Genomic DNA, 24,897 nt, shown 5'->3' on the forward strand with positions numbered 1-24,897 from the left:
GTGCCTTCAGGTGTCGAATAATTTTCCCTTGTTCGGCGACCTGCTAGTATCTTCGTTGGTTCAGATGGTAGAGCACCAACCCCGGAAAGGCGTTTGTCCGTGGAGGACCAATTTTTCTTCAACTTCGAGGATTTTTTTTCCCCTTTGTAGCTTTGTGTCACAACTCAGGTGGATCATACTTTTCCTCTTTCACAGTGATTTCGCTAACTCGAGAGCATAACTTTGAATTGTAAGCAACCGTGGAGTGTATTACCTTTGACCAATATTGAAGCAACTATTCGAGCCTCTAATGAAGCTATCAGCGTTGAGCGAGGATGCTTCTTGGGCAGGTTGTTCTCGCCACAAAACATGGTGTGCAAGTATTCAGGTTGCCGTGCCCTCCTGCGATAAAGTACAAAAGAGCAGAACGTTAATATTTTTCTGGTCCTTTTTTTTTTGAGGCACCTAAAGGAGGAAAGTTACAGAAATGTAGAACACACAGTTATCTGTATCATCATTTTTAGACATATTAAACGTTGTGCTTCTGCGTGTGAAAAGCGTGCAAAATCGTTTACGCAATCGAAATAAATACAGCTGTGTCTCTCAGTCTGTGTGCGCATGTGCGTGTATGCCGGTGTAACGGGTAACGTAAGGGGACATTTAGATGGCGAGATAACGTGCACTGATTTGGCACGACCGAACAGAATGCCAATTTGCTAATTCTACTCTACGCCATAGAGAGCAAATGACAACTCCTGCGGTGGTAAACCTTGTGGAAGGCGGAGCTTTGCTTTGCTGGCCGAGGATTGAGGGTACAAATGCACTTGTTTGTGAAGTAAGCTGAACGCGATTGCAACAATGTAAGCTCAGCTGCCCGTGCCTAAGGCCTTGCTGCTGCATCTAGCTTCGGCATCGGGTAGCGACGCAGTATGTTCTGTCATGGACAGATTGGGGAGACTGCATCTGCTGGTCATTTCCCGTGACTCTACATTGATTTTGCAGCAATAGAATTACGGTGTCCTCAACTGGGCCACGAAAAATCCGTGTTGTTTCCTCGAAAGGTTTTTTTCCTTACTGGTTTCTGTGTTGTGCTCGACCAACTAGACCACCGTTTTCCAGTCACCTAGTTACGACCACCTAGGCTAGTTAGCAAAATTTGGTTCAAAATCAGGGTTCTCCCTTTGTGTGCGTTTTATTGTCGGGACTGTATAGAGACTGTTCTCGTTGTAAGGTGCCACTATCGTATTCTTGCTGTTTTCTCCTTTCTGTTATTCTCCAACTGCAGAGTGGCCAACGAGATATTGATATGGTTAAACCTCTCCGTATTTCGTAGATTAATTTCTTTGTTGCTCTCTCTATCTTAATAGAACAAGCCGACAGCTTCGCATACGCATCGAACATGATATGGCGGTTACTTGGTATACGATAGAGCGATAGAGCTCAATATACGTAAACAGATGGCGCTGCACATTAATAGACGCTGAGCAGTAATGTGCCTAAAATTATAACTTAATTGTTGCCTTGTAAGTGCTTCGAATATTCAACAGCAAAATTATACCTACCGCACGCGCTGCGAAGCAGTGTTATTTGTATGTAGCCACATATTGCATGTATTTAAATATTGCCTTACTACATAACGCTGGGTCTCCCGATTATGGCCGGCTAAATACGCCACACAAAATAAAATCACATTGGTCACACTTAACTTGGTAACGTATATCATGAAAATAAATAAAGAAAACGTTTGCGCAGCGCTTTTGTTGAAGTCATATTAAGCACATGCCCATTAAGGTATTTGGAAAAATGCATCGCGCCAGTTCGTTTCTGTGCGGTACAACATTCCGGTCACGTGCGCCAATCAACAATTAAAGAAAAAACCGCTTACCACCCTGTCGGCCCCACATTATAGAGTAGAACGCAAAATGAGAGCCAGTTCATAGAAAACCATTTCTTTATTCCCGCCTCTCATTAACGGTGGCCTGACAAGTTACGTTTTACTTGAAATGCTGTCAGTCTCGTAGAGAGACCATTGCATATGAAAAATATTCGTACGTAAAAAGATTTTAACTAAGAGTAGGTGTAGCAGGAAATAAAATAAAACATAATGCACGGCGGTTAACAAATCAACGTTCTCAGAACAAAACAACGAAATAAACTTAGTGCATTCACAAAGCAATGAACTGCAAACCACAAAGGTAACGAAATATTATTTTTTATTTGGCTGCAAGACACGCTGGCTCAAATTAAATGGCACAGCCCTCATGCTCCTATTCGACCCGTACATTGTGTTTAAACCATTATACGTTTCACAGCTGTACTAGACAGAATTAAAATTGTTTCTGTTGATGTCACGGTCACATTCGCTCCAGCATGTGCACATAATTGATGATAATTTATGAAATAAATGCTAACCATACCAAGGTACATAATCGGTACAAGGACGAGTAACGTAAAAGTATGCGATCCATGAAACAGCGTTTGTAGGTGTTGCTATACCTCCTAAATTACCTTTCTGAAACCATCCCAACTCACTTCATTTGTAACTTGCGGATCAAGTCGGTTCCATTCTGAATATTTAAACTTGAAGTTGTAAAAAGTGCATTCAGTAAGAGCCGGAGGTTGTTAAGGGGAATCAGCAATCTGTAGAAGGAATAATGCTTTTCCGGATTCATTCTGTAACGATTATGTATTGTCGCAGAAGGTTAACCTGCGATTGTCTCGCATTAGTTGAGACTACGCGAAGCCTCCGTTTCTCTAGGAAACCAGGTAGGTGGGGATCGCCGGGGGAGTGAGGCGGTCTATGCAGGAGTTCATTTCTTTATACATATTTCTTACTCATCTGAAATAGTTCAGTGATGTAGTAGCCATTTAAGTTAACTTCACTTATGAAAACGAGAAATTGTATTAGCCTAGGACTTACCCACCGAACATGACTCGAAGAAATACGAAGCTTACTGTATAAAAATGCAATCTGGCAGCTGCGTAAGCAGTTCTTCAGTATCATTGAGTGATAAAGAATACAAATATTTACAAGCAAATTTGCGGCACTCACGCCCGCATGCCAACGTCGAGTGATGGCTATCCGATGATTGGCAAAGGTGATTACGATACCTGTATAAATGTGAGATTTCCCGTAGTAAATCTTAGTTGAAGTTCCGCGCCTGTCTTGTGTGTTCCTTCCTTGTCCCTTGTTTTTCAGTGCGGTTACATGATGCATTCCATTAAAGCCAGTTACTGACTGACGGAGCAAAATCTCGCCTAAAAAACTAGGGATTTCCTCTGCAGTTCCACGGATTTCCTCCGGTTGCGCGTTAGCCGTTGTGTGCTACGGCAACGCCAGCATAGGCGGCGCCACTGTTGAGGCAGCGCTGAGCGGGGGATGGGAACGGGGGAAGAGGGAAGTGGTTGGGCGCTACTTTTGGAAGATTGAGTGCTTTTAGAGCAGCGGGCCTGAGGCGCCACTGCGCAGGAAGCGCGAGAAGCCGCCGCGTAAGCATTCGTGCACGAAATTTACAAATGGCATCGTCGGAGCTGCTAAGTTCTAAGGCCTCTGTGGCGAGGTGCTCTAAAAGCATCACTGATAAAAGATGATCACTGCGCCTTTAGTAGCTGCCTTCGTTTCGAGGTAGTGCATTTATGCCTTGCTACATGTAAATTGGCCACAATGTCACACCAAAACGTAACGAACACAAGTCGACAAACCCGCACGACACTCCAAAACGCCCGGCGGCGAAAGTACGCGCTGGCGCTGTCACCTGTCGGCAACCGCGGCAAACCGCGGCGGTTAAGGCAGGGCCCGCTCACTCTGAAGTTCCAGCTATGGCCACAGAGGGCGAAAAATCAACCGCGGCGCGTTTCAGCATGAAGCGCGCAAGTGGAGCTACTCTAATTTGTTCGCATACGTTAATTTGTATTTTTTCTGCTAGAGGCGCTCAACGCGGGTAAATATTTTATCTATATACGTACACATAATAACCGACAAACATGTTTAAGGTGTAAGTTTTTACAAAATAAACAGACTATTGTTTTTATTGGACCTACGTTATTAAAGTCCGTGCTTTATTAGTTGAATAAAGGTGAAGAGAAGTCAGTCACGTGTGTTAAACAGCAGTCAAATTGTTATCGAGTCAAACTGTACGGTCGTGATATTTGCGAACGGGGTGGTCGTTTCCTTTGAGCTGCATCACACAAGTTCGTTTCATTTAGCTAACAATAATATATCAGCCAGTTTATGCGTCCTACATTTGATAGCCGCTACCAGGCCAATGTGTTTAAAGATGGTGAATTTAACAGCTTCGGCTTTTCAGTGGCATAATGGCTACATACACGGCTTCGGTCTTCAGTGAACTGCCGCATCTGGCCGTCTAATGACCTGTTGCTTGAAAGCAAATGTGCTAGCTAGCTCTAAAACTCGTCGCTAGAACCGAGCACAGTCTGTTTGGAAACTGCCCACGAAAGTGAATTAACTTTGCAGCCTCCGGGTGTGTCCACCGTTGAGTGAAAAAAACACTGTTTCGCATTTTCAACTTTGAATTCCTTCGCGTGCGTGGCGGATAAAACAGATTCCTGTAGTAATTTCTTTTGAAAGTGCCAAATAAAGATAATGTTTTTGCACTTCAAAGGCAATTCAAAGAAGACTCTTAGTATTTTGGCACATTGCTGGAATTCCTAACATGGAGTACAGTATAAAAAATAAATAGCTTTTGCGGTGTCTGCATGAATGATACACTGCGATAAATTCACTGCACATTAGTGGAAATGCAGTAGGCTCCTATTTGCTAATTCACAAACTCTGTCATCTGCTATTTGCAAATCAGATTGACGGGCATTGCCACCAAGTATCACATGATCCCTCATAGCGTTAGTTTGTTACACGAAACTGCAAAGAATTTTAAAACCTTGAAAACCACTCAGTGCAATTTTGAATAAATGTTGCTTCATGTTGACTGAAACTCTAGCAGTCACTCTTAACTTTATTATTATATTTTTTATTTAAAGTACCCTCAGGCCATAGGACATTAAAGAGAGGAGCGGTTACGAATCAGTAAGGTAAAAACAAACGAACAAGAGTAGCGCGTTCTGGTAACGCAATGATTCTCCTGATTATACAATGTTAGCTAATGTTTTGCAAAAAAGTTTGTTATTGGTGATGGCTACGACACTTGAGGAAAGGTGGTTCCATTCCTGATATGTACGAGGTATGAAAGATTGAAAGAAAGACTTCATGTAACAAGAATCAATTCCCACCTCACTCCGATGATCGATGCTGTCTGAAATGTACTTGAGGCCATGTTATGAAGTCGGCCTGAAGTGTGGTATGATGGAGAATTTTATGAAATGGCGAAACACGGGCTACTGCGGTGGGTAGTTAGGGGATTAAATGCTGGTTAGCTTCATTGTGGTTACACTCGCAGTACGGTTATAACTTGAAAGAATGAAACGAGCAGAGTCATTTTGTAATAGGTAAAGTGAAGTAATCCGATTAATGTGACTGTGATCCCTTATTGCAGATGCATATTGAAGTTTCGAGCTTATTAGTCTTGTAAAGGTGTAGTTTCAAAGTATACAGCTTTTTGGAAAAGTTACGTCGTAAGTACCCGAGCATGTGAATAGCATTGTTAAGAATGTTGGTAAATGAAAGTTTTTTGTGATGTGTACACCAATATATGTATAGGACATGAAGAAATTTAAGAGGACGTCCTTAAGAAGGTAAGTGCTGGGATTAGAATTAGATCTCAATATATGCATTATTTTGGATTGGTTAACCACAAAAGTCTCATGTACAGTTTGCATGAAATAAGTGACTAGGCTAGCCCTGCACCGTAAGAGATGACTCGAAAATGCATCCTCACACAACTTGCCTACTCCTCACTTCTAAAACATTAGGAATCAATAAAAATAATTTTTCTTAATCTTCAAACAGCAGATGACAGACCTGAGGACAGCGTGTTCACAAAAAAGTTTTTGGAATATGCTCGAAGGTTGCCTTAACATTCAGCCAATCAGCAACGGACCAGCAACGGAAGCCTCAGCGTGCGAACTTGTCTTCGTCACGGCTCTCACAAATCTGTTTGATCGTTGAAACGTTGGGTACCGGCTGAGGCTTCCCTTGCTCATTTCTGTTCCTCAACTAAAGTGTTCATCTTCTTGTAACATTTGCGTTGTTTGAACGCATAGACCGAGATCTTTTCTTTTTTTCAAAAAGAAACTGTAAATTGCATTTTCCAAGAACCCGTGAGCAATAATTGGGCATACTTATATGTTTATTTAGTATCCTTTTTTTACACAATATTTGCAGAGGTCCTTGTAAGCACTGTTGTCTCCATAACGTTCCTCGCCGTCCTACGAGTACTCCTCTTGTGTAAAAGCCTTTACTGCTGCACCTGAACACTAAACGTGCAGGAGAAATATCAAGAACAGACAATATGTGATTTAAAATTTAGGATAACGTTTCTTTTTAACCTCTACACTTCGTGCCTGTCGCCAATGTGTAATGAAAACAATGCAACATTGCAGCTTGAGCTTATCTTACTGACAGTACATCTTTGCCGAGCACTTCTTGTGTTTATTGTTTTATTTACCTGAAATTCGAAGCCAGGCAATATACTTATAATATGAAACACGTCAAGCAACACTGTACGTAGTACGAGCGTAGCCCACCACGAATATCGCTGTGTGAAGCTCAGTTCTCCTTGCTTTAGCAGCACACCAAACACGATGAGAAAACTTCGCTTGATTTCAGCTTTCAATTTTATTAAATAAATTACCATCTGTGTGTCTGTATGCTGTAAACTCAGTGATTTACAGCCTTAGCCCCACCTGACCTATACGAAAATTGTAGGCATGTACTGCTTCATTCATGATTGACAATAAACAATGTAAGCTTACTTGTCTGGTGCGTGTTTTTGCCAGTTGAGGCCTCTCGGTCACCCGGCGATATAATAAAGATATTTGTAGTCATTTTAGAGTACCGTCTACACGAACACCGCCCCGAAAGCGGTAACACAAAGCCCAAGACCAGCGAGCGAGCAGCGCAACGAACCCCATTAGCCGCTAGCGCAGCGCCCACATTTCTCGCTACGTAATGATGATGATATTAGTTTCGATTTTGCGTGCGCTATCTTTCGGTCGCATACTTTCATTCACAACGCCACCGCTACTCTTATTTCCGTTGCGCTGTGAAAGGTACAGTTTCCCTTCTCTAAATTTATGTAAGTGTTCTGTGTAAGTGCCTTTCAACGCAGGACGCCATGCTGCAGATCAAGGAACAGGTCGTGAACGCTCCGAGCACGCACGTGCGCGCCCTACTCGGGCTAGACCTCAAGAGCGCCTTCGACACTGTGAAGCACATGGCCATACTGGACAAGATCAGCCGACTCGATCTCGGGGCGAGGTTCCACCGATATGTCAGCAGCTTCCTGAATGGGCGCGAGGCGACAGTCAAGATCGACGGGGCCCCACCACGAACGGTCCGAATGGGTGGTGCGGGAACGCCGCAGGGCTCCGTACTCTCCCCCATGCTTTTCAACCTCGTCATGATCGGCCTGCCGGAACGTCTTGACGCGATAGAGGGCATCAATCATACCATATACGCAGATGACGTGACGGTGTGGACCACGGAGAACACGAGCGTCGGCGAAATGCAAGACCGACTGCAGCGGGCCGTCCGGGAGGTGGAGCGGCACCTCGAAGACACGGGACTCGTCTGCTCACCCGACAAGTCGGAGATCCTGCTCCACAGGCCGCGCAAGAAAGGACCCCTTCCGCAGGCCGTGCTAGACGCTCGTCGTTTGGGCGTCCGCGTCACGACGAGGGAGGGGACCCGAATACCGACGGTGTCCAAGTTGCGAGTGCTCGGCCTGTGGCTGGAAGAGAACGGTGCCAACCGCGAGCTGGTTGCCCGACTGCAGAAGAAAATGGCCGCCGCCACACACCTCGTGCGGCGGGTCGCGAACAAGAAGAAAGGAATGAAGGAACACAGCGTTACGAGGCTGATACAGGCGTACGCGCTGAGCCACATAGCGTACGTCGCCGCATACGCCGACTGGAACAGGAGTGAAACCGACAAGCTGAACGTGGCGATCCGCAGGGCGTTCAAGACCGCCCTGGGAGTACCCCAGTACACGCCAACCCATAGGCTCCTCGAGTTGGGCGTACACAACACGCTCGAGGAGATCGCCGAGGCGCAGAGAATCGCGCAGCTGGAGAGGCTGTCCAGCACCGTAACGGGAAGACGAATCCTGGACTTGCTCGGGTTTCGATATCACGAGGCGCGTGGACTGAAAGGATCACTGCTACCGGAAGTCAGGGACGCCATACAGACGGAAAACATGCCGAAGAATATGCACCCGGTGCATGACGTGCAAAGACGTATACGCAGGGCGGTAGCAATCCTCGAGAAGCATGGAAGACAAGAAGGCGTCCTCTTCGTCGATGCAGCCAGGTACCCGCGGCCAGTCGGTGACTCTGATGGCGACGAGGAACGTCGACCACCACCACCGCTACAAGGGAATGTGCGAGGCGAGCCGCAGTTACCAACACCACCACCACTACAACTACTACGACAACAACGGCAGCAGCAACAATGGCAACATCGACACGGCCGGGCGACGGCGGCGGCGCCCGCCTTCTCCATGGCAGTCGTAGATACAAAGGGAACGATCCGAGTCACGGCATCAGCGAGGCTGCCATCGGCCGAAGCAGCGGAAGAGATGGCCATAGCCCTCGCGGTACTCTACGGAGGTGCGGAAGATAACCTGATTATCAGTGACTCCAAATCAGCGATTCGGAATTACATCAAAGGTTGGGTGTCCGCGGATGTGGCGCGCATGCTCAACGCCCGGGCCGGGGACTTCGGATCCGGCACCATTACAAACAAGTCCCTCAAGTGGTTCCCCGCGCACGTCTGGGAGCTTGGCAGTAACAGCAACAATGACACCAACATTGCTAACGGCCGAAGACCCAACGACACTCCTCCCAACCACAACGAGCGCGCCCACCTCGTCGCGAGGCAACTTACCCGCCGCGACGCGGTCACCCAGAGGGCAGCCGCTGCCGTTGTTGTGTGGGACCCCAGCGGAGGAGTGACGGCGACGGCGGCTGCCACTCCGTCTGACGCGGCCGCTGTCGTTACCAATACAACACAAATCGCGGCGGACGGAGCTGGGGATCACGCGGACGCCGACTGCGATGTCAAGGAGTTTCCGGCAACGTACAGAGAGGTGACTGGTCACTACAGGAAAGAAAGAAGAAAATATCCACAACCCCACGGGCGTCTAGACAGGTCCCAGGCGGTCGACCTAAGACGGTTGCAGACGGGCGCTTTCACCAACCCCTACCACCTGCACCGCCTGTGGCCCGCGCTGCACCCGTCGCCCGGCTGCCCGTGGTGCGAGCACGAACGGGCCGATATGACCCATGTGCTTTGGGAATGCCAACGCCACGTGGAACAAGGACAACGAGGAAGGGGGAATAGAACAGCGGAACCCTCTGAAGCGGGGCGCCTCGCTGAGAGATGGCAAGCCGCCCTCCTCAGCGAGGCACCCGAAGACCAGGAGTGGGCCGTCCAGCGGGTCAGGGCCGTTGCCGAGGATCTCGAAAGATCTTCCTCGGGCGATGGACCCCTGGCAGCCTAGCCCCGGGCACCAACATCAACAACCGTTGGACAAATAAAGTTTATTCCTATCCTATCCTGTGGTTAAGGCGCGCTTATAGACCGATGCTTTCGGCGTGCGGGGGAGCGTCGCTCGACTCCGGGCGCGTTTAAAGGCGCGTTGGAGCGCTTTGGCAGCGTCCGGGTACGTTGGCTCCGCCAGTCTGTCGAAGCATTGGTAGAACTATGGACGCTGTTGTTCCCGCCAACGTGACGAAAGGTGTGCGCTGTAATGCTACGTCGGACTATATTTAGCTCTTTATTGCCACCTGGCAGTTGAGTTGAGCTGAGTTGAGTTGTTGTAGGCTACTGGTGGGATTAGCCTTGCAGTTGCTGCCGGCAGTTGCTCCACCGTAGCGACACTTAAAATAAATAAATCATAATCAAACACAGACCTCACAAATACAAATGGTCACTCCTCAGTTCACCATGCGGAGGCCAAATCCGTGTCCTGTAGCTAAATTAAAAGAAGGCGAGAGACCTCCTTCCTACACAACCGGTTACCGCGCGGGAAAACAATGTCCTGAAGAGAGCTGTGAGGAACTCCTGTCTTCTTGAGGGACCCGAATAACACCCTCCTTTCCGCGTTATACACAGTACAGCACATTAGGTAATGTTCTATGTCACCGCACACGCAGGGGTACGAGCAGAGCCCGTGCGAATGCGGAGCAGTAAGGTGGCTTGGTGTCTTTTGAGACCCTTGATCACACATGGCTTGTGAGGTGAGCTCCACAAAGAACCGAAGTGGCACAACACCGCTTCTCTGAAGAGTCTGTTGTCGTCTTGAGGCACTCTTCTCAATGGATTCCCAGGCACCGCTCCATGGGCTGTCCGCCATCTCGTTGCATATGATACCTATGTGCGAGGCACTCCTCTTGGCCAGATCGCGCCAACGCTCTCACTTCTAAGTCAAAGCAGTTGGGAACGCTCAGAGTCGGAGGCTGACGCTCCGAAAGATTCATCCGAATGTATTCCGAGCGCTCGACTTCTACCCCCCGAACGCGTGGCCACCTTTAAGAGCCCTCTAGAGCGCTCGGAAATGACCATCCGAGTACACCATAAGTTTTCAAGCTACCGAAACTCTTGCAGTTCTTGGAATACAAGCACGCCGTCACACACCAGGACGCCCACGTAAATCGTCATAAACGGCATTTGAGTGTAGAAGATCTGGTTTAAAAAGATTATTCAGACTGTGACAAACAAGAGCAATGCAAGATTGCTATTTTTTATCAATAAGAAAACAGCAATACAGCGGCATTTATGCGCGGAGAAAATCACTTATAAGGAGCTTATTTTTGCTGGAAATGTGTATATGTGCCTTTACTGTTCTTAGAAACGTTGCTCGAGTGTTTATTTGTATTGTGACGCTGTTGTTCGTATCATTGCTTTAAGTGTGTCTTTGTAATCTGGTCTTGTTATTTTGACTTGCGTGTGATAACACAACTTTGTCGTAACTATGTTCTAAATGTAGTCTATATTATGGTTTAACTGTATTTTGTATGCACTGCATATTCAATAGCCAAGCAGTAGCTGCCGCGGTATTAGTGCGCCAAAACCTCCTCTTACAATGTCATAAAAAAAAGATGATACACCTTTGTTCATGCAGGCAAATGTTCATTGCTGTTGGCGACTCCTTTAAATGTCCCAGCTTGTAGAATTTTTATTTAGAACAGACCCCTGTATTTTTCATCCCCATGTACTGGGGATGCATAATCTTTCACAACAGGTCTGATCAAATAATTAAGGCAATACTTTTTTCTGAGTTGACGTTAGGGAGGCAAAGAGCATCAACTAATTGCCAACGAATAATCTAGAGGCCTTTGATATAATAGTGTGCCTTCGGCTCATCATCAAGGGCTGCGGAGTGGCACGCGATGTTTAGTGCTTCAATCAGATGATGAATGCCGTCGAGCTGACGTCGTAAGGCTGCTTCATCTATTCTTCCACAAGTACTTCGACCAAAACTTCTGTTACCAAAAACGCTGACGGTAGGATCAGCTTAGCCTAAGACCTTGAGCTTTATTCCTATGGATACACGTTTCTTAATGAAGGTGTGTTGGCTGCCGTTGTCCAAAATACCTTTAATGAACTAGGAGGCTTGGCGACCTGCATTGAAGCTCATAACCTTTGCAGTAGTAGGGTTTCTATAGTACTAAGGTGCTATCGCAACCAGCGTGCCCAACAGAGAGGCAAGGCTTAGTGTATCGATGAAAAAGGTCACATGTGCGTGTGTATGTCGTCGAAATCACTCGTCACCAAGGTAATGCCGCATTTTGCACATTGATGACAGTGCTCATTTAGTGAATTTGTTTTTCAATATGAAGCCTTTCCTTCGTGCCACGTAGCTTACTCTCTCTCCTTCCCACTTCATGCACCCACAAATGTTTAGTCTGTGCGTAAAAAAAAAAAAACTATTGGTTGACAGTCATTGCTTCGTCCATTTCCTATGTCCCGTGTCTTGTGCCACTACCAGTTTTTTATGCTCTAAAAGATAAAAAACTTCAACTAAGTTTTTTGCAATTGAATAGAATTCAGTGGATAAACTAACAAAAAAATTACCGACGATTACGTTACTTCCTAATGCGAAATTTGAGCGCAGCAAATAAGCTGTTTCACCTTTTCGATAGATTGAGGCAAAGAAATCGAGCAACACATGTATGCGCTATCACAGAATTTTTTTGTTTATTTTTCACACGTATTCCTTTAACAAAGACTCCACTAACAGTTCTTGACAGTCATGAAGGAAGCTTTGTGGTCGGAGAAATAGACTGATATATGTTCGACTTGGTACACCAATGCTTGATTCTCGAAGACGAGATCTATACAAGTGCCTCGCGAGGTTGTCACAGCCGTGGGACGCGTTACGAGCGAGAGGAACGGGATGTTCTCCCGCATAAGTGTTAGGAAATTGCTGTTTGTCTTTATGTCAACATTAAAGTCCCCCACTACTAACATCGGTGTGGATCGATGGACGGTTAATGCGAGTTGCAGGAAGTGCACGACGTCCCACCGATCTGGCTCTCTGATTGCCACCGCACAGGGGTTGCATTGGAGGAGGAGCGAAGAAAGGAATTAAGTTCGAGCCGGCGCTTTGACAACCGGAGACTCGCAGGAAGAGGGGGGAGGGGGGCGGCGTGTACACCCAGCGGCAAACGATGGGGGCAGAAGCGCGCGCAGCAAGCGGACAACACGATAAAGGGAGGAGGGAAGAGATAGCAGCGACTGACTGATGCCGCTGACGCCGATAGTGAGTCAACCCCAGCTGCGGAGTTGGTTTCAGGGACAACGCCGCCGATGCCGACACAAACAATATGATACCCTCGCTTCCGCAGCGCTAAGAACCAGGTCTAGCCGTGGGAAGGTGGTCACGTATTCGTCGACGTGCCGGGGCCTACGTGAAATAACCGGCGCGTCGGCAACTGAAGAGCACCCTATCCGCCACACAAGAACAGGGGGGGGGACCCTTTCCTCCTCTTTCTGCATGGCGGCGACGGTGTTCTATGCAGTCACGTTATCTTGACTCTCTAGCGGCGTCAGCGGCATCCAGCGGTATCAGTCGGTCGCTGCTAGCGCTGGGGGGATGAAAGGGGGGCGGAGCTGGTTACGAGGCCGACGACAACGCCGACGACGACGCGAAACCCAGGAACGGACGCCAAAGAGCTGCGCTCTAAAAGCGGTACTTTAAATTAGCGGCTACTTTCCAGAAGCATTAAGTGTAATGTCTGGAGTACTGTGTGGAAGTGTGAAATGGCCTTGTTTCATTTCTTTCGTTGGGTCAGAACAATTACAGATGCTTAAAAGTCCAAATAACTTCGCTTCACTCTCTCCAGCAATCTTAGTTGGCTACCGCACATCTCAAATGTCTGCGCGTTGGCTTTGCGTGTCCGTGCCCACGACGCACTGTTACGCTAATTTGCACACTGCATAATACAACTTTAGAAAGATTACAGTTATTAGTACAACCTGCACTCCGTAAATTTCTAGCGTACATGGACGGCGCAATGTGTGTCGGAAAGCTTCAAGGCAGTGTCTTCGGGCGTGCAAGCCGAGAAAGTGAACGTGCACTGCGAGGGGGGGTAGAAGAGGAGAGTACTACGTGAAGGACACCGGCGTAGCTAGGAAACGAAACGCAGTGCAAGTGACAGTTGGCGGACTAGTCTCACTGCAGTGTTGCCGCAGGATCTCACTCGGAACAGTTGCATTGATATGCGTCTCGCCAGCGGCCAATGCACGGCTCGCGACTGTATCATCTCCACGGCTTGGATTGGGAAGGCAATGTAACTCGTGGCAGGCGCACGGCAGCGCATTGGTGCGCTCCGGCGTGGATGCAAGGTATCGTTGCTGAGAAGTAGAGGACTCACCGGTTGTGTAGTTGGTGGGGCGGGAAGTTGTTTCACGTCGCGGGACAAACGAGACGCGGGAGGCACAGCTGTCGTATCAAAGCGTTAGTAAGGGCCCCGTTGCCCAGTGAGCACGCCATGCGCGGCGTTAAGGGTGCTCGTTGACTGTGAGCGAAACATGTCTACGAATCAGCGCAGAACGCGCAACATTTCAATCGATCACAGAGCAACGCACACCACACGCTTACAACCGATCATGGCGCGGCGCGGCGCATTTCTACCATCCGCGCCAGCACCTGGGCGGAAGGAAAAAAAGAACAGGAAAGTTCGCCTCCGTGCACAGCGTTCGCCGGAAGCGCTTCCTGGTAAAGGTTACGGTTGCATAATCTGCAGTTGCCAGGAAGCGTGAGAAGCAGACAGGGAACCACTAATGCTATCACGTTTTACTCTTAAAGGCAAAGCTTAAGCGACTCCCAAGTTTTTGTCTCCCCACAGTGTCTCCAGTGGTGTAGGCGCGGCGGAAGATTTGCGAACAGTGTTGCAGCTCTGACGAGGCGCCAATGGCGAAGAGGACGACGTAGGGTAAGCCGCTCTTTGAGAAGCGTCAGCCGTTGAGACTATGGCTTGCTGGGTAATTGAAGGGGAATTGGTACGTCAAAAATGTCGAAAGAAGGCGATGCTGAGGTCATAGTACATTTTCTGGTCTGGTGGTGGAAGGTAAAGACCATAGAAGGCGTCTGCGGGGAATTTATCGCTTGAGAAGCAGGTACCGCCATAGCTGCGACGACACGATATTTACGTGTAGTTGTGCATCTACCTGCGCGAACCCCAGTTTGGCTGTTCGGACGGTAGAGCCACATTTACAAATGTGAAGGGTCGTCAACCTTTGGTGGACGCCCCTGTTCTTCAAGTTGGTCCATGGCTGCAGGCGGCGCTTGGTATAGCTGGCGACGCTGAACTGGTCCTTGTTGGTGCCGCGATTATCACGTCGTCGGGGGCAACAAAGGCGGGAAGCGAGGGGTCGCAGGCGAGCGCCAGAACAAAAGGACCAGCGAAGCAGCCTTCTAGAACGCAACTGGACCTGCTTTGCTTGCGAATTGAGCACGCGCCACCAATCTTTATTCCCATCGTCTATCAGCGTCGGCACTCAGGCGCCGGCATAGAGTGCCGACCTTAGAGTCTCCGCGTTGTGACGTCGGTGTGCGCTGCAGCTTCATTGCTGTGCGGTCGTTACCAAGTTCCACATTGACAAAAGTTGTAGCCAAGGAAGCGGAAGGAATTGGCGTAGAGTGGTTCATTGAAGATCGGCACGCGCACAGAGACACGTACCTAGTGACCTAAGTCGGTGTTAAAAAAGGTTCACTGAAGACTGGCGTAGATCTATTGACCCCGGTTGGTGCGAAACAGGTTCATTTTAGACCGGCACTTGCACAGCGACCCAAGCTGGCATGTAAGTGGTTTATTCAAGAGCGGCAAAAATCCATTGACCAAAGCTTGCGTGAATGAGGTTCATTAAGGATCGGCACGTACCCAGTGTCCCATAACCATTGAACCCAAGTTGCCGCGATAGACTTTAGGTACAAAAATTCAGATGCTTTGGCTGTGTCAACAACGGAATATCGGGAGACAGCCCCTTTTCCCGGAAATTCTGAATAGCAGCGTCCGCAGCTAGTCGGGCTTCTCGTTCATCCGTTTCGGCAGTGCACTTCGCACGCTTGTGCAATCTGTCGTACTTCAGGGATTCACTTTCCATGTTTATTTCGCACATACACGTGCGGGCGTGCTCCCACACAAGGTGAAGCGCAAGGAAGGGGTGATTAATCTGCGTGACACGCGTGCTGGTTTTATAGGGACAGCAGTAGATTTCAATGACGTCGCGCTCGACAGATCCAATGAGCCTTGGCCAAGAAAAATTGAGGGAGCTGGCCGCTTCGCGGGCACAGAACGAGAGGCTGTGTTCACGAAACGCGCGGGAACAGCTTCTTCGCAAGAGGCTTTATGAAGAGGCTTCAAACAGACAGGCGAAATCCGCGTTGGTAGGCTAGTAATGCTTTCGCACTAAACATACACCACGCGAAGTGGTTGAAGTGGCGAAACAATGCTTTTGAAGTTAGAACACCGCAAACTGCCTTAGCTGCATGCCTGTTCTACTCAAGAAAGGCTTCCGTAATGGGAGAGGAGGAGGAGAAACATTTATTTTAAAAATAAAGGACAAGCAGCGGTCTTTCTGCTTGTGCGCAATGGGAGTCACAAGGCACTATCGAAGTAAGCCCAAAGAAGAAAGCTTTCAAGCAACGTGGTTTTCATTGTACCGTTTAAGGACGGCTTTTCAGTCGCGACATGAACATTCTCGTTTATTAGTTGGTTAGCGTAAGTTTCATAGTTTACTGAAGCGAAGCCCAGTGCTGCTTAACGTAGCAGATAGCAGGTCCATAGATTTCCTCGAAATAAGGCAGTTCCGACTTCATGCGTTCGTAGTAGCTGACAAGCTTCGGGTACTTGGCATGGTCGACACAGTCGATCTGAAATTACGCAAGCAGAGCAAATGGTTATTGCAATAGGAATGTGGAAAAGAGACTGGGAAAGGCAGAAATATAATGTAACAGAAACAAGGGCTAAATCGCCGGACTGAGCTAGTCTTTTTAAGTTTTCATAAGAATTCTCATAATTTATTAGTAAAAGTACAGATAATTACATGAGCGTAGTATACATAAGGAGGTCCCATAGTCAAAGACTGTATCGGGACCTCCTATGTATCCTCCTCACCAAGTAGACCTCCTATTTGGTGAGATGTTAAGGAAAGAGAAAGGAGAGCAAAAAAATTAAAACGAAGGCGCTTAGGAATAAAAGTTCTTGCTCATGAAGAAAACAGCAAAAGAAAGAACTCACACAAATTTTTACCGTTGCATACGAAATTCGCAGTCTGTCTGAAAAGCCGCAGTAACCTTCACAGGGTGACGGGGAGTGTTTGAAACACTAATCCAAAACGTCCTTAAAACGTGGTCGATGGTAAACACACGCGAATCATTAAGTCATTGACTGTTCATTTCAAGATGAGCAAAGCGGCACTTAACAGACTATGGGCATGCAACAACGTCACGCTAAATGTTTAGAATTGCACAAATAAAGTAACAAGCAATAGAGTGAACGGAGAAAGCCGGAAATCTGTTCTAATTGTTGCAATCAGTAGCTTTCAGCTAATACTGGATGTTTGCACTGGATAGTGCAGATGTCAACGGGAGCTTACTGGCGCAGCTAGCGATGAAGGTACATTACGTATTTGGACACTATTGGCTAACTACGCGCGTAGACGCGATAGGAATTGCCTTAGCGAATAGCTGGTAAATGAGCACAGATCCGCTGCCTCGTGCATGATAGTATAAAATATACGCCGAGTAGACATGCGGTAATGTTGGCACTCTTTTGCCAGAGTGTACTCTGATATCTACAGAATGTCCTAAGCAATAGCATTATTATTAATTCCATCGGCGAGAATGAATAATAAAATACGTATCACAGCTTGTGACCCATTTATTTTTGTACTACAAACACACAAGTAAAACCGAATTTTCGATACAAAACAGATGAAATAAAAATAAAATTATGTTCCTGAATTAAGTTTAGAAACGTCAAAGTGGCTGCGTGCGAACACCGAACAAGCTGCCAAGTGTTAGAACTACCGTAAACAAAGATCAAATAGCACAGAAAATACAAACTGAATACTGAATCAGGCAGAAGTGCAAAGTTGTTAATTTATTTAATTGCATATACTGTTAGTCCCACTTGAGACTGTTAAAGGAGTGGGTTCAAATACTAGAAGAAAATGCAAGTTACAATCAATAGTAAACCATAAGAAGGCGCGTCCAAACAAGACAACTAACACACAAATGCCATGCAAGGCACCGTGTGAACTTGCAACCTCGCATATAGGGCCTCGGAACGGCGATATACCTGCAATTTCTTTCAGAGACTACTTTGCGCTTGTCCATGCGCACTTTCGCACTGAAAGGGAAATGATATTCAGAGTGCTTGATGACTATGACATCCATGCGTTTTCAGAACTCCATGCCAGTGTTTCCAACCTAACTCTCCGCGGAAGGCTATGTCTGTGCCACTCCTGCTGCCGAGTTGCACGGGCCTATGCAAACATACTGATTACGTGCCTGCTATACGGGTAAAGTTCGTACTCTTTATTAAATATGTGCGCTTTCATTCTCGTTCCATCCGTTTGCCTCTTGCGCCATTACAGGGTTGTCAACCATGGCTAGCGTTGGTTAACCTGAATGTTTTGCTATGAAGCCTGCCCTCTCTGTTGCTCAAAATGTGGCAATGAATTAAGTAGGCTGTACGGCTATTTGAGTAACGAGCGAAGGAACTGAATAACGGGCTGACAAAGTTAGACTATTTTCTATGTTAAATATCGTAATGCTTTCTGAATGGCAAACAAAGGCTGTTCTAAAGCAGCAATATTTTGCCTTGAAAAGTGAATGCCAGTCAAAACTACAAGTAAAAGGAACTACGCAGATAGTCATTCTAACTACGTAAAGGGAGAAACTTGATTGAAACAAACGAATCCTAAAGAAACCTTCGCGTTCTTACCTCGAGAGCCAGAACGAGGTGCGAGACAATTGCAAGATCGGCAAGGGTGAGCTTGTTGCCGACGGCGTAGTTTCCATCCCGGACGAGGTTCTGGATACCTTTGACAACATTTTCTTCGTAAGCTGTCACTTCTTCAGCACTGGCCTTTGTCTTGAGAAAGAAGCGAGGGCGCTAGAGGGAAAGTTAGTGGCAACAATAAATTCGCGGTGGTAAAAAAATAAAATAAAGAAAGTGCTTGTGGCGCAAAGTATTCATAACCATGACGATATCGCCATGCAGTTCACGCAACACATGGTGCCTCGTAGTTGCAGAGTTTCGTGCAACCACGAGAGGTCTAGCAGTTCCCACAGTTTTGCCAATATCGTGCGACTCAAATGAATACAAGGTCATCCAAGAAATAGTAATCAGCTATCTGGTTATAGCTTTGCTAATCAAGCAAAGCTAAAAAACACTACATTAAAGTGATATAAGAAGCATAGAAACATTGACAAAAGCACAACACAGCGGAAATTACTTGTACTTAATAAAGTAAAGAAAGCATAAATTATTGGAAATTAAAGTGCTCGAAAAGACTAGAGCATTCGTCGTGGAAGAATTTGATGTTGCATAATTTACAACAAACGAAGTAATCTGGATGTTATGACTTATCTGTAGGCAAAGTTTAAACAGCGACCGTTAAACATTGGCACCCAAAAAAAAAAAAAAAAGCAGTCGTGCATCTACTCGAAAGTGGCAATTTTGTAACTGCTATACTTGACGTTTTTCAGTGTACTTGCATTACTGTACTCAAAGTGGATCATTCAAAAATATGAAAGCGTTCGAAAGAAACATTTTTTTTCTGGAAATTGGGTCTTCACTTATTGTCGCTCAAGTAGGCTGTTATGTTCAAATCAATTTCTCTTGCACCAGTACTACTCAATATAGGCACCTTGATTGGCTTTATACCTACACTCAGTTTATTTTCTCGCTACTTTTCGAAATCTTACTACAGCTCGCACGTATTACTAGGTATAGCGAGATATGCGCTATTGTAAATAGACGGCTAAAACAACCCCTTCGAAATTAAAACCTACTCGGTACTTTTTTTCGAAGCTGGAAAGAAGCTTGTAAGTTCAGGTGTTAACCACAGACTTCTGTAGATTAAATTTCGTTTGCTGCTGGAACAGAAATTGGGCGGAAGAATGTACTGTTGGTAGACGCGTAATTTGGGGCTCAGTTTACAAGCCAATCCGTCAAGCTCCGCGTAGCTAGTTCTGCGCTGCTTTGAGGTGGAAGTATGGAATCGCCTAGCGGAAAATGTTAAATACCTTTCTGGTGCAGCTGTGCAGTCTATGCGAGTACATAACAAGCGTACACTTGCAATCGGCGTTTCTTGTTTGCCGCATTTGGAGCCGCCGCCCCCCCGCCCCACCCTATTTCACTGTAACATTGCGCTGTAACTACGAGGTTTCATGGAGACATTCTTTTTCACGAATCGGTTCACAATGAGTCAATTGGACGGAAACAGCTGAACGGCCGTTACGATAGTATATAATCACACGTGAAAGCTTTTTGCACAGCTGTTTTGCAGCACTGCAATGTGCCGCATGTTTCTAGAAAAGGCAAGCGGGCGAATAAACCACACATAAATTGACCGTCTGTTAAAGGAGCAAGTGCAGAAACATCTGCCCTGTTGAGGGTCTTAGTGGGTGGCTCAACAAGTATCACAACCTTCGACTAACTGCTGTTGACATTTACGACTAATTAGAGCAAATTGACCATTGATGCTAAGCGGCGCTGCATCGTTCAAACAGAAGACAGACGAAGAAATAACGATGATGCACAAGAAAGTGAACCAATTGACTGTTTCACTGACCTTCAGAGAACACACTGTCTACATGTATACAAAGAACAGAAGGAAAGAAAGCGTGAAGCATGAATGCTCATTTAGAATTTCTGCTGCTTACCGATATTATGTAGATTTAACACTGCAATTTCCTTGTCACCTATCGAAATAGAAGGAGTGCTAACGCACGTGCAATATGCACATGGACGCCTGCTGAAGTCCTGTCCGTCTTCGTGTTTTCTTCGTGTGTGTCATCTCAGAACTATGCAGGAGAACTTTAGAACCATTATCAACAACAAAATACCCAACATGGAAGCGTTTATGCACGAAATATGAAAGGACAAAATGCGAACTTACGAAGAAGGCCGCTGCCTGGGGATGGATAGTACCGGAAAGGGCGGCGAGGGCCTGGTCGACGCGGGTCCGTGCTTTGACGTCTTCGGGGTAAAGCTCAGAATTTGGGGCGCACTTGCGCAGGAGATAGTAGGCGATCGCTATGCTGCGAGAGGAGAACGACTGATTTGAGCGACTGCACGGTTTAAGATGTCCAATAGGCAGGATGAGTAAGCTTCTGCCACAATATAACTAAGCGCCTTTTTTTTTTATTACTATTTTGTTCGAAATAGCCTTTCTCCTACCGTCAGCGTTCACACGTTGCTGTAGCGAAATTTTCTTGCGCAGACAAGCTTCTGCCTTATCTCAATGATATCAAAGTCGTCAGAGCTCAGCTCCGAAACAATCCAGCTACGGCTATCACTACTGCACGAAACAAAAAAGCCTAGACAGTTATCTTAAGATTTCGGGCATTTACTGCAACTTAAGAAGGTTCAGATGGCACAGTCAGGATTGATGGTTTTATATCTATCCCCCATCCCTCTCCCATGTGTAGGGTAGCAAACCGGTTAACCTAAACTGGTTAACCTCCCTGCCTTTCCTCCTCCACTTTTTCCTTCCTTCCTTCGAAAATATCCAGAATACCAGAATAGCGTACAGGATAACAAATCTTGAAAAAACTAGAAAATCTACCCATCTCGAGGTGCAATACACCAAAAAGAAGACAACTAAACGCGAACTGCCTAAGGCGTGCAAAGATTTCAATATCTTATGTAGTTCTCTGCAAACTTCGGATTTCCTTGACGGCCTTTGAATATCATAACATAATAGATAAGCAATTCAGTGATCTCTTCACAGAAAGTCATTGTTAACTGCAAATTGTCTCGCCGATAATGAGTCTCTCCCGTGCCTAAGAATTTGTTTTATATTAGCATGCCAGCACCGCGGAAGTCGGAGAACGTTACGAACTAATACAAGCGCCTGCCTAGTTGGCTAAAAAAATCTGGCTAATGAGGAGCACATTATCTCGAATATCTCACGTGACACAGACACGCGGATACGCCAGGGTGTATCCGCGAGCATTAGTAGGTTATGCACACTATACAGTTGGGGGGAGGAAAAGTGTCCATTTCATGAACCTTCCAGCACCTTGCGCTTTTCCGCAGAAGTGATTTCGCAAAAGTAAACGTTTTTGAATATAGAGAGATACGATTACACTTTTACACGTGTGAACTTTGAGCGAGTGAGAGGAGTGCTGATTCAACCAAACCTTACATACGGCACCTGAAAAAAAAAAAAAAAATCTGGTGGAATCTCTGCTATTTCTACAAGATTATGTTTTCATACCCTTCATTCGAAGTCAGTCGTGTGCTTTTAGTTAGAACGACAGAAAGCTGAGCTAGTTGGTAAGGATTCAATATGCAAAAAAGAGGTGAGGCGTGCAGACACGATACAAGGGTAGAGAAGTGGACAACACGAACGCCGTGTCGTGTTGTCCACTTCTCTACTCTTGTGTCCTGTCTGCAAGCCTCACCTCTTTTTTGCATAATGGCGTTTAGGTAATTCGAAATTTTTTTGATAGGTAAAAATATTTGCGAACTATTGTATGGCATCTCACCATGCTCGTATGCCTTCCGATGCATTAGACTGAAAGAACATTGAGCAATTAAGTTCACCGGCCGCATATTTGTCTATTCAGAATGATCCCATGCTACCTAATAGGCCAAAATGTTATTGAAATTGTATGCGTTTCCTTTCTTTTTTTCCTGCAGTCAAATTATTATAGCTTCAATCGAACATGATATGATGTCCATAGTGGTCGTGGTCAGACGTCAAGAAAGCGTCACATAGGTGTCGAGATCACCCTGTAGGCAACTTCACGATGTCAAACGCACTGGTAACAAACACAGTCATGAAGCTGCACTATGTCACTAAGCCGCAATAAATGTAAGCGAACAATTACGTGTACGACCAGTGACTCGAAAACACCACTGCTTTACCTTTCGTAAACAACGAAGCCGTCGTCGTCAATGGCAGGTACTTTGTGGAAAGGGTTGACCTGGGAAGGAAACAATGTCAGTTGGAACCCTAAAAATCATAACCTTCATACCACCTATTCTGAGCAAGAGAGCACCGGCAAACAGAATGGGAAATAAACGAAGCCGAGAGGATGGAACGAATAAGATGAAGATCTAAACTCTGCTCTCTCTTGCCTTGCCGTTTCCTAGTGTGTTCGCAGGACACTTATGCTCAAAATTATGTAACAACAGGCACTACAACCTACACCCCTGAACACTTTATTGCATTTCCATAAGCACAAGATAACGTTACATATGGCCAGTGTTAAATTACCACATTCATCCTCTTTTCCCCCCCAATTGAAAGCTGCTCATTAAACTTATCTTTAGTATAGTCCATTCAACACAAACAATGGACATCACATTGAGCTGAGTATTTAAATTATCCACACGAGCCAGCACACTGGCCGCATGAGTATACATTGGGTTCTTTTTTTTAAATTCGAACATCTAGAAAAAGCCTGCAGGACATTTGAATTATGCCACTACACATATTACTGCACAGCTGGGCACAGTTTACAATAAAAAGACTAGACAATTCATTCTGTAACTAAATTAATTACATTAGTAACCGCATAATTACAAATGTTACCGCCCACATATATGTTGACAACTGAAGGCACTTTTCTTAAAAGACCAGCTACCCGTTAAAATTTAAAGTGGTCATGTAGAATGAAATCACTGGCATTGGTTCGGTAACTTCACCTGATTAGAAACGCTCCCCTGTGTAGCGCGACTTTCTTTACAACGCCCCTACGACGCAGGATTAGGGCGTAACATTTATTCCCTGTTCCTACGTGCTCATTGTGATTTCAGGCTGTGGCAAGTTCCAAATATAGGTACTCCCGACTGAGTTGCGCTAGTAGTCCGTTAAATGCGATAACGTTTAACGTCTTGAAGCAGCACATCCCATGAGATACGGTGCAGTTGAGGGCTTCGGATTTATTGCTAGCATGTTCGGCTCTTAAGGTGCTACTCAATATCGTTATGCATTTGCTAAGAACGTTTCAGCCTAAGAGTACATATAATCGGGGAGAAGAATAGAGCAAATACACGCGAAAAGCAAGAGCCAGGAATATGCAGATAACGCGCTTACTGCTTGCTCAGTTTATTGAACTCATCGCGGGCGTGTACGTTAGCGGGAACTGGATAAGATTAGATAAAGGCAACTTGGCTAACGCATAAAAATAGCCTCCGTGGCAGTCCGAGAACGACACCCGAGACGTAAACAACGCCAGTGGCTGCACGCTTGCGCAAGCAACGCTTCCTTCTCTCTGCTTCTTTCTTTCTTGGATTCTCGCTCAAGGCCGAATTCAAACCATGGCGCGCCACGAGAAATGGGTTACTGAACACTTGGGTGGAATCAGCGTGCCTCAGTAAAAACAAAAGAACACAGGAGTTAACACCACTATGAAACAACTAAAAAATACCACGGGACTATCTAGCGAGAACAGAGATACGGAATAACAACGACAGCACGAAACAATTTCCTTAAGCTCAATACTGGGTTCAATCACGAACTGCGCCAAAATTACACAAAATGAGTAATCACAAGTTATTCGAACACAAAATAAAGATTCGGTGGCAGAAGTTCAAGGATAAGCGTAGTCGGCGAACTTTCTGCAAAAGCGTACACGTTCTTCCCAGGTGAAATAAGCCCTAGTACTACTGTGTAATGACAAGCTAAAACTAAAAGGACTTTTCCTGCCTAGTAGAATAATGATAAATTAAAAGATATAAAGCATTGAAAAAAAATGAAATGAGTCTTGAAATGTTCACTCACCTTGAGGTATTCATCACCGAGGTGTTCCTTGTTTGCCATGTCCAGGTTCTTGATTTTCATTTCGACGCCTACGTGCTTGGCCACACAGCGCACGAAGCCACAGGGCGGGCTGCCTGGCAAGTTGTACAGAGTTACGGGCATGGCGGCTGGGAATCGTCTACGGCGGGTTGCTCCTTGGCTTAATGGACCGAGAATGGCACAGAGGGCGACCGGGCAGTGGGGCGCACTTTATAGCTGACAGCTGCACAAACGGCCGTGTAGACAGCTTTCGCGAAGCGCGGCGCCACTGTAGAGGGGGGTGTTACTGA

The 24,897-nt window shown here is 46.2% G+C and overlaps 1 protein-coding gene across 1 annotated transcript; it reads right to left on the reverse strand.

Annotated features, from left to right (window-relative positions):
• Positions 1–16,141: 16,141 nt before the first annotated feature.
• LOC126525233 (glutathione S-transferase 1-like) lies at positions 16,142–24,897 on the reverse strand. The gene is made up of 5 exons (XM_050173268.3): positions 24,590–24,897; positions 22,729–22,787; positions 20,753–20,894; positions 18,571–18,741; positions 16,142–16,493 (listed from the first exon to the last, which is right to left on the reverse strand). The coding sequence occupies exons 1-5, from the start codon at positions 24,728–24,730 to the stop codon at positions 16,356–16,358; spliced, it is 651 nt and encodes a 216-aa protein (XP_050029225.2). The 5' UTR covers positions 24,731–24,897; the 3' UTR covers positions 16,142–16,355.

Source organism: Dermacentor andersoni, chromosome 3 (genome assembly GCF_023375885.2).
Source record: "Dermacentor andersoni chromosome 3, qqDerAnde1_hic_scaffold, whole genome shotgun sequence".
Classification (NCBI taxonomy): Eukaryota; Metazoa; Arthropoda; class Arachnida; order Ixodida; family Ixodidae; genus Dermacentor; species Dermacentor andersoni.

Coding starts and splice junctions, on each gene's coding strand:
- LOC126525233 (XM_050173268.3), bottom strand. CDS start 24,730: ATGCCCGTAACTCTGTACAACTTGCCAGGCAGCCCGCCCTGTGGCTTC. Junction 20,895..22,728: donor GGCTTCGTTGTTTACGAAAG/GTAAAGCAGTGG, acceptor CTCCTCTCGCAG/CATAGCGATCGCCTACTATC. Junction 16,494..18,570: donor ACCTCGTTCTGGCTCTCGAG/GTAAGAACGCGA, acceptor GCGTAATTTCAG/ATCGACTGTGTCGACCATGC.